Source organism: Poecilia reticulata, linkage group LG11 (assembly GCF_000633615.1).
Source record: "Poecilia reticulata strain Guanapo linkage group LG11, Guppy_female_1.0+MT, whole genome shotgun sequence".
In the NCBI taxonomy this organism is placed as follows: domain Eukaryota; kingdom Metazoa; phylum Chordata; class Actinopteri; order Cyprinodontiformes; family Poeciliidae; genus Poecilia; species Poecilia reticulata.
In genome coordinates this window covers 20,125,826-20,140,697 of record NC_024341.1, presented here as the reverse complement: position 1 = coordinate 20,140,697, position 14,872 = coordinate 20,125,826, and the positions used below count along the sequence as shown (strand labels likewise).

The window sequence follows — 14,872 nt, the reverse complement described above, 5'->3', positions numbered from 1 at the left end:
AGGCAGGCTGAGAAATGAGATGCAGGTGATCGGTATCAGCAACAAGAGCCAATGATCACCAATCACCGATCATGCACTTTTTCACGAAAATCGGCCCGATTATGATCGGTGACCGATCGATCGGCACACCTCTAATATATATATATTTGGTATTTATTTGGAGAAAATGAGAAATGGTCAAAATACAAAAGATCCATAAGGTGTTCAATGGGGATCATTAGTGCAATGGTTTCTTAATTTTTCCAGAGACTTTACTCACAGTTAAAATTGTGAATGATGAGTCAAAAGAGAGACCATTAATGTGTGTCCTACCCTGAGCTTATGCCAAAAAAGACAAAGTATTTTATTATTCTTTTTGAAAAATTCTACATTTGATGTATGCAAAAACAGGTTATGTGAACAACTTGGCAACTTCCTGTAATGTTTTAGACCCTGTAAATTTAGATAGAAAGCCAAAAAAGCTGCATAAATTTGGATATGTGTAATATTTTGATCTTTTTACCAACAAAGCAGAACATTTGCAGAATAAAGTTTTCAGACTGTCATGAGCACACCCGCAAACAGCGTTGCTTTTTTTCCAGAGAGAGGTTAAAAATATAAACATGAAGCAGAGCAAAAAAAAAAATTTCCGTGAAAATTCCAACTTGGTTATCAAGAGCAGACAATTTTATGATATCTAAAAGTTTCCGTAGGTCAAGTTGAAGGGGGGAAGACTCAGTCCTGATCATTTTGTTCTTATTATCTTTTCTTCTCCTTCTCCAGGGTGCAGTGATCACGCCAGCCATGGACCACACTATGTCCATGCAGCCTGCCAGCATGATGGGCCCTCTCACCCAGCAGATGAACCATCTGTCCCTGGGCACTACAGGAAGTGTGAGTTCCCCTTATTGCGCCGTCATGAATCACACAAAAAGAAAAAAGTCTCAAAAGAAATTCTGAGCTCACAAGAAAACTCTGATACTCAAGGGCAACTTCAGCCATCACTGTGTGATCACAGCAGGGAGATTTATGAGCAGCTTTGTTGTTGGGTTTAATTTTAAAAAAAGAAGAAGAAACTGCACCAACTTTACCCTCTGCTGGATATACTCCCAAAAACAGTTTTTGTCATTTCACTTTATTCACTTTTCTTCAGGATTTACTTTTCATTCCTGAATGGATTAGAAGGAAAAGTTTAGTTTAAGTGCACAAACACAACAATGATCAGTTGGTAAAGGTTTTTGTACTGAATTGAAAGCAGCCAAGGAAAAATGTGGCAATGTTCTAAGAACCTGGAAAACAATTGATTAGAATCCCTCCAGGAGATAACAACATAGTGTCTTGCCAACAAGATATTAAAAAAAAAAAAAAAAGCAAAGGAGCCTGGATTTTATGCATGACATATTAGTTATTACTTAGATTTTAAACATTTGATAAGAGATCTGACTGCAGCTCATCCAGTGAATGATGATGAACCACATAATAATTGGTTTAATGTATTTGGACAATGTCTTAGTCGCATATTGACTATACTTTTCAACATGGAGACCTAAAATAACTTTCATAACTTCAAATCCTGCAAAGCAAAAAACTTGTAATTCTCAATATGTCCAAAAATACTATCAGAGATGAGTATCTGACACATTACACCGTGACATATTTTGTTGATAAACGCTGGAAAATACAGTTTGTGTAAAACTAGCCAGTCTCTTCCTGCTTCATTAGAAATTAGTACACCAGTAGCTGCCAGGAGCAGTTAATCAAATGCATTTATTATTTGATCATCAGGAAGTGTGACCATTGCTCCAAAACTGCACTGCTGACGGGATTGAAATTAGGTCGACTAATTTGGAGCCATTTTATCTTTGAAAACATTTATTTTTAATTTAGTTCAGAAACTCCAAAGTGAGTTTCTGAACTAAAGTGAGAGGTTTTAACGCTTCCTCTCGGAAAAGCCAAACAGCCTTAGTCTGTCGCCACATGTTCTCAGCCATAAATCTGTCATATTATTTAGTTTTAAACCGCTTGCATTCACTGCGAAGATATTGAGAGAGCGTATTTCCTCCCTAATCTTCGACATTAAACAGATTTCCTGTGGAGCTTACTCCCTCTGCTCTCCACCCTTTTCACTTTCACCCTCTGATTTCAGATTCTTTCTCACACTTTCTAAATCACACATCAAACATATCTCTCCATCAGTGGCACTTAATGTGCTCGTTCGCTCGCTGTACAGTTGCCGTCCCCACATCAAGAAGGCGCCCCCTCCCACCTCCGCCTCCACATTTCAGGATCAAGTCGACTTAGAGGTGTCACACCGCTCTGAAGCTCGACTGTCTGCCCTAACCCAGCTGCCTGGGGGCAGACAAGCAGACAGCTTTGCTCCGGTGCTACGTTTGATCTCTCTGTGTGAGTTTGATTGAAACAGTGCTGTATTGTACAGTTACCCATGTGTTTCCAGGTGAGCTGTCAGCGACTGTGACGCCATGTTGGCTCTGTCAGGAATGCCCCCCCTCATCCTAATCTGCCCCAGCTGTGCTAACAGGCAGGATTAGAGACTGGCTAATCTATGGTGATGGGTTCTGATGTCTGATGGGTTCTGTTGTAGGAGAAAGTGGGTTACGGTATTTTTCCTCCCTTTTGCCGTGTCTGGTTTTACCCCCTTTCTGCCTGCTTAGCTTTCCCGAGGCGATGTGCTGTGCAGCAGAGCTCCGCTGTGGCCGACCGGCTCACGCAGCACGCCACGCTTGATCATCAACGGGGATTGAGACGCGTTTCCTGTGAAGCTGATTCTTAAGCCAGATGTGAAAAGCCTTTCATTCAACCTAATTGTGAAAGCCTGTTAAAGGGACTTAGAGCCCAGGATGTTCAACTATCCGTGTAGTAAACCGGAGCTGACGGCACATATTCTTCAAGCGCATTCCTCTCGGATGTAGTTGCACATGTGGTGGCGGGGGCTTGTTTGGATGGCCCCTGCTGGTCACGTGACTTCGTCCTGGCCACAGCAGAGCACCTGCAGTGAGTAATGTCTCCAGAGTCAACAACTTATCCAGACTGGCTCTGGCAGGAGAAGCCACACCTCAGAATAATCTTGGCTGTTCCTGGGCTCGCTGCGGCTGTTTTTCTTCCTTCTCCCCTCCAAAAAAAGAACCGAATGTTCTCCGTCCGCCCAAGCTGTGACACTCTGATGGTGACCGGAGCTTTCCGAGAACGCCGTGGTATTTTGCTGTGTGGTTCTGGAGGAAAATTGTGCTTCATAACGAGGGAGCGTGGATTACCAGCTCCTAACGGTCACTGCCTTGGAATTTTAGCTGCTTCTCAGGAAAAAGTTGGGTGTCTATTTGGCACAAACAACTTGATTACAGAATACTGAAGAACCTCAGGCTTTCTGTTTATGGATGGCCCACATAAACATGCCATCCATGCTGCTTGCTGATTTATGACACCATGTTTGGTGCATATTGCTCCGTTACTGATTTATTTACGGTCTTTGAAGTCTCAGCACTTAGCAGGAGTCTATCTGTCATGCCAGTTTGCGCCTGTTAGCTGCTGTGCGTCTGTGGAAGTGCATATGTTCCCTTTGTCATTTTGTCACTGGTGTCTGTGTGCGTTTGCATGGCTGTCAGTGTCTGCATCTGTGTGTGAACTACTTGATGTTTGACATGACAAGAGGTGACCTTCCCTCTGCGCTCTTCATCCTATTCCCGTCAAGGCGTGTACAATTCAAGTCCACGTTGTAATGGTGGTGATTGACAACTTGCTTCCCCGGAAGACGCACAAAGCAGCTTCTTATTTTATATCAACTGTTCTCCTCGGTCCTTTAAATCTTTTAGGACTTTACCCTTTTCTTTATTTCACCAACCTTCTCCCGCACTGACGTTGTAGCACTTCAGCTCAGTCCTTACACTCAAATGGGCAAGAAAGGTTCTAATCTATTCTTTACAACATTTCCTTATTGCTGGACTCTTGCAGTCAGAGAGTCAGCCTTACTTTTGACTCCAAAGTACTTTGGAGTTGATCGTTGACTCACATCCCGAAGCTACAAAACAAGCTCAAAGCATCACGCCTCCACTTGCCCGTATAGCTCATATGCCGTGCTGGCTTACTCCAAACATCCGTTGATTCATCTCATCCATCCATTTTTCATAAAATGCATGGTTCACTCAGATTCAGCTTTTCACTCCTAAGCCATGATATTGTGTTATTTAATAATTATATTGTTGGGAACGTCACCTGAGCATTGCACAGTCTGGTTTCCCAATTGTAAACAATCTTTGCCTCTGCAGGAATAAAGACTTCAAGTTGTTTGGAGTTTTGCCTTGAAACCCTTTTCTGATTGATTGGCAGCAATAATTGATTTTCTAAGTTAATTTACCGTTCCATCTTTGCTGTGTATGAACACTCACCTGTATCAAGACCAGCAAACTGCCAACCTTAAACGGACATTTGCACACTGGTAATCAGTAACTGAATTGCATTGGGCATCTGGTGGCTGATTTGCTTTTTAGAGCTTGTGAAAGCAGCAAATGTTTACCGGCTTTAACCTCATTCAACATGTAATATAACAACGAAACCTGTTGTTTGTTTTTTTGCATGTTGGTTTGGATTTGAATAATTTTACAAGCTGGCAAAGACTAGGTCTATTGTTTTGATATAAAAAAAAAACCATAGAAATGAAAGTGGGTGTATCATTACTCTTTACATTCTGCTGAGACTGGCAGTGTGGACGAATGTTACTCCTTTTCATAAGTTCAGCTACTCCTTAGAGCTGATGAAGCAGGAACACAGACATTTAAACGCACTCATCTGTGCCTCGTTTCAGGTTTCCTGGGCTCAAATAAAACCTCCACTGATGGTTGGAGTTTGAAAGAGGCACTTAAATATCAGGCATTGGAATATAAGGTATTTTTCAAAATGATTAGTTTGGATTTCACTTCAAAACAAAAACAGATTATATAAATTGTAATCAGAGCCTATCCCAAACACTCCACCACCTTTAGAGACCTGCACTGAGAGATTCCAATGCATTAACCTATTACCAATTAAGATTTTCCACATTTTGTACAATTGCAAACTCTTAAGGTTTTATGTGACCAACACAGTGTAGAAGGCTCTTTTCTTAAGAAAAGCATTTCCACAGCATGACGCTGCCACCTCCAATGTTCACTGATGTTCAGTCCTACCTTTCTGCCATGCATATTGTTTTATACGGTGGCCTAAAAGATCAGTTGTTGGACATCTAGCCAGGCTGCTGTTGGTGGTGAGCTAACTGCTCAACTGCTAACTGCTTCCCTCCTTGCTCCCACCAAACATAAATTGTGATCTAAGTCATTTTGGTCCAGAGTCCCAAACCACTGTGGCAACAGTGTATTTTAGTCTATCCTATGGATTTTCATCGTGGCATTGCTGCATTGCGGTCCGCATTTACACAGGAGTCATGAGCATGTGTCATGGAGAGTGATGGCAGCGGGGAGGCTTAAGTCTACTCACACCAGCCTCGTTAGGGAGCTATTCAAGCCTACCGTTCATCAAAAATACACACACACCATCTGCTCCTGGCCCGCGTGTGTTCGTGCATAAGCATAGATGTAAATGTGTGTGACGAAACATTTATCGCCAATTAGGGATGCTTTATATTACCCAAACTTGTCCCCTGACTGGACAAGGAAGGACTAAGAGAGCTGAAATTGGAAAAAAAAAAAAATGTATCTCCTCGATTTGCCACACAGGCGGCTGCAGAAATATGACTTACTCTACCTGCTGTATTAAATAGGTTAACTAACGGTCATAATAGAGGAAAAATCTTATCTTATTAAATTTTCCTGCTAAATATATTCCAAATTCCTTCCCCAGTCCTGCAGAGAAATATCACATTTCAAACAGACATTTTCCCCATGACAGGGAGATTGTGATAATGGCTAATTATCTCTCACTTTCCTTCATTTGCTTTCATGCAGCCCTCGCAGGTGAGTTGACTGAATAAGTTAATGGGGAGGAGAGGCGCAGACCTCAAGTACCAAGAAGAAATTGGTATGCATGGTTTTGATTCAACGGGGAGAAGGTCACTTCAACAATCTGATAGGCCCCCTTTGAGAAGGAGGGAGGAGTAAGAAAGAGACCGTGACAGCAAGGTGAGAGGGAAGAAGGGAAGGGAAGATGTGATGTGTCAGGAGGTCTGGATACACTGCCTCACCCTGTCCTCAGTGTGACAGCCCCGGAGGTGTGATAACCTTAAATTCATGTCCAAAGACCTGTGCGGTCACGCTCACTCATGAACACAGACTAACATCCATCCCGGGGCATCCTCCCGGCTCCGTGTAGCGACGGTGGGGGAGTTAATCACCCGTGTCCGTGGCCTTTAGCTGCTCTCATTAGCGGTGAGCGGTGGAGCCGTACCCGATCCATTAGCAACGCTGCCGGTAATGACACTCTACCAGCGTCGGCGGGCCCGCAGCCAAAAAGGGCCTCGCAGCCCGCTGTAAGCCCCTCCATTACCGCCTCCTGCTGCACGTCGCCGCCGTCCAACAAGGACGGAGAGGCGCAGGGGGGAGAGGGGTGGGAAAAAAAAGAGAAAGAAAACAAATCGGACCTCCCTTTTCCCTCAGTCCGGAAGGCAGCAGGAAGAAGAGGGGAAGCTCCCCGGCGGTTTTTTATCTCGGATCACATCCGTTGGCGCTGCACCACAACATTATCGTTCCAAGCCTCTTTGTCTTTGTCGCTCTTTCAAGCACAGAGAGGCAGGAGCACGTGATGAATGTGTCTCGCATCCAGCTGCACACGAGAACACACGCAGACACCGATACGCACAGTTGCGTTGACGAGAACTGATGAAGGCATGTTCTAATTAAAACCGGGCCCATGTTGAGCCTTTCAGCAGGAAAAGCCTCCTCTGCATTGCGTGTGGAAGCCCCGATGCCCGACATGTAAACAGACCCGGGTCATGCCTGTAAAATGCCCACCATACAGAGAGCCTGTTTAAAACCAAGGCAGGCGTGACTAAAGGAATGTAGGCCACAGGCTACAAACCTCCCGCTCTCCTTCACAAGCAGTTAATTCCCTTTTTACTCCTTTTTTTATTATTATTTTATTTTTTATTTTTTCATCTCTTCAGCAGTTACCCAGTGTATTTGCTTGGCCTTTTGAAGTTGTGGCGGGACAGCAGGACATCTCCCCCTCCTCCTTTTCCTCTCTTTCCGTTACACACACTTGTCTGATCTGCTACGCTCGCCTCTTGGTGGACTCGTATTCTCTTAGCGCCCTCTGAAGGATTCACAGAGCATAGCAGTGTGGGCTTTCCTAATAGTTGTGGGAATAATTACGTTGAATGAGTGTTCCGGGGAAGTATTACGATCTGCTTTTGATGTCAGGAATGTATTTCAGCTCTAATATGTTTCTGGGATTTGTGATTTTAATGAGTGTCTTAGGAGTTTTTCTTCTGAAAGGATTTTGTTTAACTACATGCGAGTTTTTTAAAAAAATGTTGTGATTGTGTTTCAGTACATGACTGCTGCAGCTGCCGCTGCTGCACCTATGCAAGGGACCTACATTCCCCAGTACACTCCTGTGCCTCCAACAGCCGTCCCTGTCGAAGTAAGACCCACACGCATGAAAAGCAACAAAAGCCTGCAAAAAATGTTTTCACTTCATTAAATAGTTTTTTTCTTTGCATATTTTACATTTTGAAATCGGAGGCATTTTCATTTAGTCCTCTTTACTCAGACTCCTTTACATAAACTCGTCTAAACAGTAAATACAGTCCACATGTGTGACGTGTTCTCAGCTTCAATAGACACAAGTTGTTCACTAATTTTGTTTTCTAACAAAGCAAAATTAGTGAACAACAACAGCACCAAGAAAAGTAGGCGACAGGTCAGAGAGAAAGACTTGGAGAAGTTTAAAGCACTGTTATGTTGTAAGACAATGTCTCAAGCTTTGAACTTCTTAGAAGGTCCAGGTCCAATCCATCCAAGAATGGAAAGTACATGGTATACTTGCGAACTTTCCAAAACCTGTTTTGTTAAACTGGCAGGCCAGAGAAGGAGAATATTAAATAGAGAAAAAGCCAAGAGGCTCAAAGTAACTCTGGAACAGCTGCAAAGGTCCAACGCTCAGGTGGGAGAAGGAAAAGTACAAATCTGACTTTTAAATAAGGGCATCAAGAGAACACAACGCACATGTAGAGGAAGTTCATTTTTAGCCTTCATAGACAATGTGTACAGCAGAAAACTAACACAGCAGATTCTGCTGAGCAGATCATCCCAAATGTGGGATACGGGTGTGGCAGCATTATGCTGTGGGATTGTCCATCTTTAACAAGGTCAGACTTGATGTAAAGATGGCTGAAGTCAAAACCATGCTGCTGTAATTACAGAGGATGGTAGTTCTCACATTTACGAGCTGACACAGATCGGGCTAGAAAATATTTAATCACCACACTATTCTAATTGTGATTTGAAATTTTTCCAGTTCACAAGCTTTGCACTACTTTTTGATCTCTTTACATAAATTCCAGATGAAGTAGATTAACATTTGTTGGTGTTATGTGGGGGGGTGGGGTGAGAACATAAAGCAGAGCAGTCATCAAATGAAAAGTGCTGAATTACGATTATATTCCTCACTGTATTTTCTAATAGTTTCCCCAGACCAGAAAATAACAAGTACAAAAAGTGCAAGCAAAGCAGAATGAGTCAGAAGTTTGATAGTATTTGGGGAAAGGCATTTGAAGTGCAGCACAGACTTCCTCTCCTCCTCGGTGGTTGTCTGAGCTCCTGGCAGGTTCGGGCAGTCTGCTCTGAGAAATGATGAACGTGTAGCGCCGGTAGGCGGGCGGGCAGCGGGGGAGAGCGGGCGAGCTGTCTGGCGGCTGACAGTGCGGTCATATTCAGATGGACTATCAGTCGTGTATCAGATGACAGCAGCTGAAGTGAGACACAGCGCCGGCGGAGCGGCCTCTCTCTCTCTCCCGCAGCCGCTTCGAGCCGGTAGCTACCTGAAACATCCGTCAGCCGCAGAGGCCTGGTTAGCCCCCGCCAGCCACCGGACAATGACAGTTTCCCCTGACACATCCATTAGTCGCCCCTCTCTTCTTCTATTTTCTACCCCTTTCGACTCCCCACCCCTCCACCTCAGAAAGTTGCTGCCTTGGCTTTTGAAGGAGTCGCACAGAGAAGAGGGATGTAGATGTAGCATAGCCCTCGGCGTCCTCTTCCTACTTCATCCTCACCGCTGTCCTCTCAGTCCCGGCGTCGGCAGCAGGGTGTAGATCACTGTATCGGCCGGTGACTGCAGGGCTGATGTATGGACAGGACATCTTATCCTTGAGAGCTTGTTAAAGGTGATTGAGATGACTCGGTGATGGGCGCAATCGGTAACGCTCGACACATACAAAAGGCTAAAAGGGTTGTTGTGATGGATTTAGCGCAGACAGCCATCTGTAAAGAAGTTTTTCACCCCAAACACAAACTGTCCCAAGTCACAAACGTCTGTTCAGCCAAATGAGAGAGAATTCCCTTTTACGGGTGTTTTGTTTTGTAGTTTATTCGATAAGCTACTTGCTCTATCAAAGCTTTGATAACTTTTGTAGAGCTTGCGCTTTTCCAGAAGTTAAATGTCGCTTTATGAAACCTCACAGGTACTTGCCAGAACTTTCCCCAAACTTATAATGTATATTTTCTTTCAGACTTACTAGGTACTTTGAGGAAATTGCAGAATGCTTACTCTAAAACTTTTCCCAGGTATATTCCCTACAACACACTAAGTACTTACCAGAAACTTTCTAAGTACCAATATTTTTGCAAAGGTTTACAAGAAAGTATCTAATAAATTCTATAAAGAACCTTAGTATGTGGTAAGTTTTTGCAAGCACCTTGTGGAAAAACAACACATAAATCATCCCAGATCTTGAAATTACCCACTAAGCTTCATGAAAGTTCTAGATAACTTGTTGGTAAATTCCAGAAAGTACCTTGTAACATCAAGCTTACCTTGAGGGTTCTAGGAAAGGACCTGGTAAGAAAATAAAACTGGTGAATTCCAGAAAGGTTTTGGTTTTGAGGAAAGCACCAGGTAAAGCCCCACCTGGAATCAAACACTGCCATGTTTGATTGTTGGTTTGTTTGTTTGTGTTAAAAAGACGGAGAAGAAAAAGTAAAAATACACACCATACACACACAGAGTAGCCTGATGCTGTCACACAGAGGTCTTACTCAGCCCTGTGCCGCTCTTCCAGGGAGTGGTGACAGATGCCTCACCCCAGACGGTGGCTCCTTCATCACAGGAGGTGGCTGGCCAGCAGCAACAGATCCAGGTGGACAGTGCCGATCACGTTCCTGCTTACTCATACCAGTCCAAGTGAGTAAGTCAGACAACGGAGGACGGATGTTTTTGAACTTTAGAGTCAAAGTCACCCTTTAAAGGAAATACAGCATCAGTGGCAGACATTTTATATAGCTAACATTAAACTGTTGTTGTAGACTGAGCTCGACTGATCTGGAAGTGTTCTCGCCTGATTTTGATGAAACACGGGCATGAAATGAAATTATTATATTTTACCTTTTTGATTTCCAGAGTGGAAGGTGATGCAAGTTTAATGATTTCAAAAAAGGGAATTATGGTCGAGTCAGTCAAGCTGAGGTTTTGTTTAGCCTTTATTTCCCAGTTTAGCTTTACTTCCGCATTCATGTCAACTGCAACCTTTGCTTCACGTTGCACAGTGGAAATAAAGGTGAAGAAAACACTTTGCTGTGTTTCCTGGCTTGTGGGCATCAGTTATTATAATTCACAGAGCGAGGAAGTTGCTACGAAATGCCTACGGCCACCGATTGCTGGAACAAGCTCTGGAGAGTCTCTGTAAAGCTTTCATTCATTATGAATTTATGGTCCAACTGGCCTCTTCAGAAAGCAGTAGCGATCAAGGCGTTCACTTAATAGGCTAATTAAGCCAAACTATTTTGTGCTTTTGTTTTATGCTTTTGTTTTACGCATCTTACTTTTCCTTCCACTCTAGAGTCAAAATAATTAGCATAAAGTATTGTGGGGAAAATGTCAAATTAGTTCATGTTTTATTAAAATTTCCCTAATCACAAAACCATTTTCATAGAGCAATGATCTCTGCGTTTATTAGCGCCTCTTGTCAGTAAGTGTGAAGAGCTTCATAATATCTTTTTATTGAAGTTATTCTTTAATTTAATAATTTACATGTGTATCCATTTGAAGATTTCTGAAGATGAGTACTATTTGAAAGGCAGGTTTTCTTTCTTATGTTGAAGTAAAAGGGAAGAAATAAACAAATGAAGTCGTGGATTACTAATTAAAGATATGTTGATGAAGTAAAGATATATGCTTTCTTTTTTTTAAATTGGTTTTTAAAATGGTTCTCAATCTAATTTTTTTTTTAATTTATTTAAAAGTCTTCCAGGATTCATACAAATCTTGACGGTGCTGTATTCCCTTACTCAAAAGAACAAAAAAAAAAAAAAGTATTTCAGTCTGAAGAATGATTTCTTGAACAGAACAGGCATTTAATACTGATTCTAAAATAAGACATTCATATTATTCCAGTCGGCTGGTGTCATTTTTGGCAGCTTTTTAATTCTTTATTGTGCCGTCAGCTGTCATCGCTGTTGCTCTGTTGTGTTTGTAAAAATATTCTTTAATTCCACCAACTCCAAACCCTTTTCTCTCTCTCTCTCTCTCTTCCTCTCTCTCTCTCTCTGCTTTCTCATCTTCTTATCAGATAGCAACGGCCTGAGCGAATGTTCCTGTGACAGCGTTGCCTTGAGACAGAGGGTGGCTGCACTGTGAATGTGAGGAAAAGAAAGAGATTACTTCCAGATTGCCCAGGCACCAAAAAAGAGACACTTTTTTTTTTCATTTCCTACCTGGCCTACAAGAAAAAGAAAAAAAAAACAAGACTGAGGCAAAGAGTGCTGAGGAAAAAAGGGGGGGATGTGGGGGAAATTACTGGGCACAGTGCAAAGAAGTAAATTGTTTTAGTCTGGGAATGAAACCCGCCTAAAGGGCTGGGCTGAAGCTTGAAAAGTTTCTCAAAGAAAATTCTCAACTAATAAAAAAAAAAATAGAAAAGGCAAAAAAATAAAATAAAAAGAGAAAACTAAAAAAAAAATTAAAAACGGTTGAATGCGCTGGTAGGTGATGAAGTTTATTTTGTAATTAGAAAGGGGGAGGCAAAGTTTGAGATACACACAGAGATTGTCTTCCTCAGATATTAAGCTACGGTTTCTTTCCAGTCTTTTTTTTTAAGTTCTAGTGTTAAAGCTTAGTTTTCTAGATGTATTTCAAAAAAAAAAAAAAAATGTTTTTTTCTTCTTTCTTGAATCTTCATGGCCTTAATTTGAAGGGCGCCAGAAACTTTTTACAGAGTGAAAGTCTGACGTCTAGTTGGGAGGGTTTAAAAACAAAAAAAAACAAAAAACAAACCGTCTCTTGGACCTCTGTGGGGAAGGGGTTCAAAATGCTGAATGAGTTGCTCTAAAGAGGGAAAAAAAAAAAGAATCTATCACATAAGCTGTACAGATTTAATAGAGAAAAAGCTTTTTGTTTCATTTCTTCGTTAGAAGAAAACTTTGATAATTATTATGTCAGAGGTAACTACGTGTCAGAAGTAAACAAAATGTCTGTTGTTGGGACGGGGTGGGAGGGGTGACGCATCGAAGAGATTTTACACAACGAGAAAAAGTAGAAAACATAAGAAGACGCGCTGCGCTGTGGGTGCAGCCTGTTGCGAATGCTGAACTTGTTTTTTTATTCTCATTATCATTTTACATGCCGCTGTCGATGACATTAGTGCTTTTTATCGGCCACATTTTACCTTTTTTATGAGCTTTAAGATGTTTTTAGCCTGCTTTGCTTGTCACACTGCAAAAAAAAAACAATGTATAAAAAAAAAGAATAAAACTGAAAAAAAAAATGAAAAAAAATTCAAATATCTTCTGGCAGTGAAATAAAACAGTAGATTCAATAGGAGCTTATGGTTTAAACCAATCAGTGCAAAAGCAATAGAAGAAATTGTTGACAATTTCTGTAGTCTTTCCTAGTTGTGGATCAAATGCAGCCCACGGACGGCCATTTTTATACCAAAGATGAAGAGACACTCTGAACCAGAGTTTGGCTTTTGTTTATTGTTTTCCCCCCTTTTTTCATTTTTAAGTTTGATTTCCTTGTTGTTAATGTTGATGTTGTTGATGTTAATGTTGTTGATGCAGTTGTTGTTGCGGTTGTCGTCATTTGTTTGCTTATTTTTCTTCTTCTTTTTGTTTTTTTGTTTGTTTTTTTACCTTAATGGCCGGACCAGTCCTACAATCCTTCTCAACATGTTGCTTTATTCAGAGTCGGGATCATTTTTCATGCTTGTCCGATCTGTCTCTCGCTCTCTTACACACATCCACACACACACACACACACATACGCACACACGCACCCCCACACACACACCCCCACAAGCACACACACACACGCAGACACACAGCTTAAATACTCACAGAACACACGTACAACCTCAAAAATAATCGGACAGTATTTAATTGTGACGTGTTTTTTTTTTATTTTGATGCTTTGAAGGCGTGTCTCACCTCTCGCTCAGATCCTGCAGGGAAAGTGTTGGCTAGAGCAGAGGAGGAAGGTTTCTGGAAACACTCTGAGGTTTCTTTCCTCTCTGTGGTTTCTGTTTGTCTCTTTATCTTGTCGATTCAACCAATATTAACTCAAACATTTCTCAGCGAAATAAGCTGCAGTGAGAATCACTTTGCTGCTATTTTTTTTTTTATCTTGCTCACTATACCATCCCCAACATTTAAACAAACTGAGTCACATTTGCTGCATCTTTTTAAGGCAGGTAAGTTACTGCTCATAAAGAAAATTACACAACCACAGGCTTCGTCATATCAAGAAATGATTGCATAAACTTTGACACCAAATGGCACTGTTCTTTTTTACCTTTACGGTATATTTCTGTGTATTTACTCTCTTTACCTTCCTCATGCCTTCAGTAAGGCGGCATTAGGAGGCTGGAGGACAGGCACTGACTGAAACCACTTTCTATGCTTCGTATTTTCTTTTTGCTTGCACTCCTTTGTTATATTGTTCAGCTGCAAGTTTCAAAACTAATTTGAGGTCTTCATGTAGAACGGAGCACCAGGAATCCTCGTCTATCAAACGTAAACTTCAGTTAATCAGATTCATGAAGGGCTGCTCCATTTTGTTGACATTCGTTACACCTTAAAGGATTTTTTTTTTCTATACTTTTTCTGCTTCTCGGTGAAGCGTCCAGCTGTCGTTCATCTTAGTTTGGAGGCTGCTTGCCCTTCATCTAAACATGTGAATGTGTTGGAAGTGAAAAGAAACCCATAGCGTCGATGTCTGTTGACGTTTAAACGTTGTTGTCCAGTTGTGAAGTAGGCAGTAAATGTCAGGCTCTGATGGGGTTTAATTAGGGTAAAAACACACGAGCTAACAAAGTTAACTATGTAGCTTATTTTTGTATTGTAAAAGTATTTTTCGCCTGATCAAGATGTGTAAAAGGCTTTTTAAAAAAAATGTATCTTTTATAGCGGTAGCTAAACTTCACATTGAGATTTGGGAAAATAGAAGATTTAAATTGAGAGCATTGTTTGGAAGGGGACACATTTCATGTCATGTTTGACATAATCACCAGCATAACAATTGCCACCTTGCAATGCATTTTTGTACGATAATTCACTTTAAATATTTCAGGCTGTCTAAGGAGGGTGTTCCATACAGACGGTTATTTCTTCTACCCACTGCTCCAAATGGGCAAGACAAGAAAACATATTTTAGCGGGACTCTTTTTTGCTAATTTTCAGAAAATCCTGCTCTTATCTTCAGCTAAAGCACCATTAAAATGTTTAAAACGGCAGGAACT

The 14,872-nt window shown here is 41.5% G+C and overlaps 1 protein-coding gene across 9 annotated transcripts in view; it reads left to right on the top strand.

Annotated features, from left to right (window-relative positions):
• rbms3 (RNA binding motif, single stranded interacting protein) overlaps positions 1–12,855 on the top strand; it is a 333,346-nt gene extending 320,491 nt beyond the window's left edge. For 4 of the 9 annotated variants that reach the window (XM_008422424.2, XM_008422423.2, XM_017307508.1 and 1 more), the window contains 5 exons: positions 763–873; positions 5,931–5,939; positions 7,471–7,563; positions 10,202–10,323; positions 11,712–12,855. In XM_008422424.2, the coding sequence (XP_008420646.1) occupies positions 763–873; positions 5,931–5,939; positions 7,471–7,563; positions 10,202–10,323; positions 11,712–11,775 (399 nt within the window). In that variant the 3' untranslated portion in view covers positions 11,776–12,855. Of the gene's footprint in view, positions 1–762; positions 874–5,930; positions 5,940–7,470; positions 7,564–10,201; positions 10,328–11,707 lie in introns of those variants that run through there. The other 5 variants (XM_008422426.2, XM_008422430.2, XM_008422428.2 and 2 more) reach the window with 3 other exon arrangements.
• Positions 12,856–14,872: the final 2,017 nt, after the last annotated feature.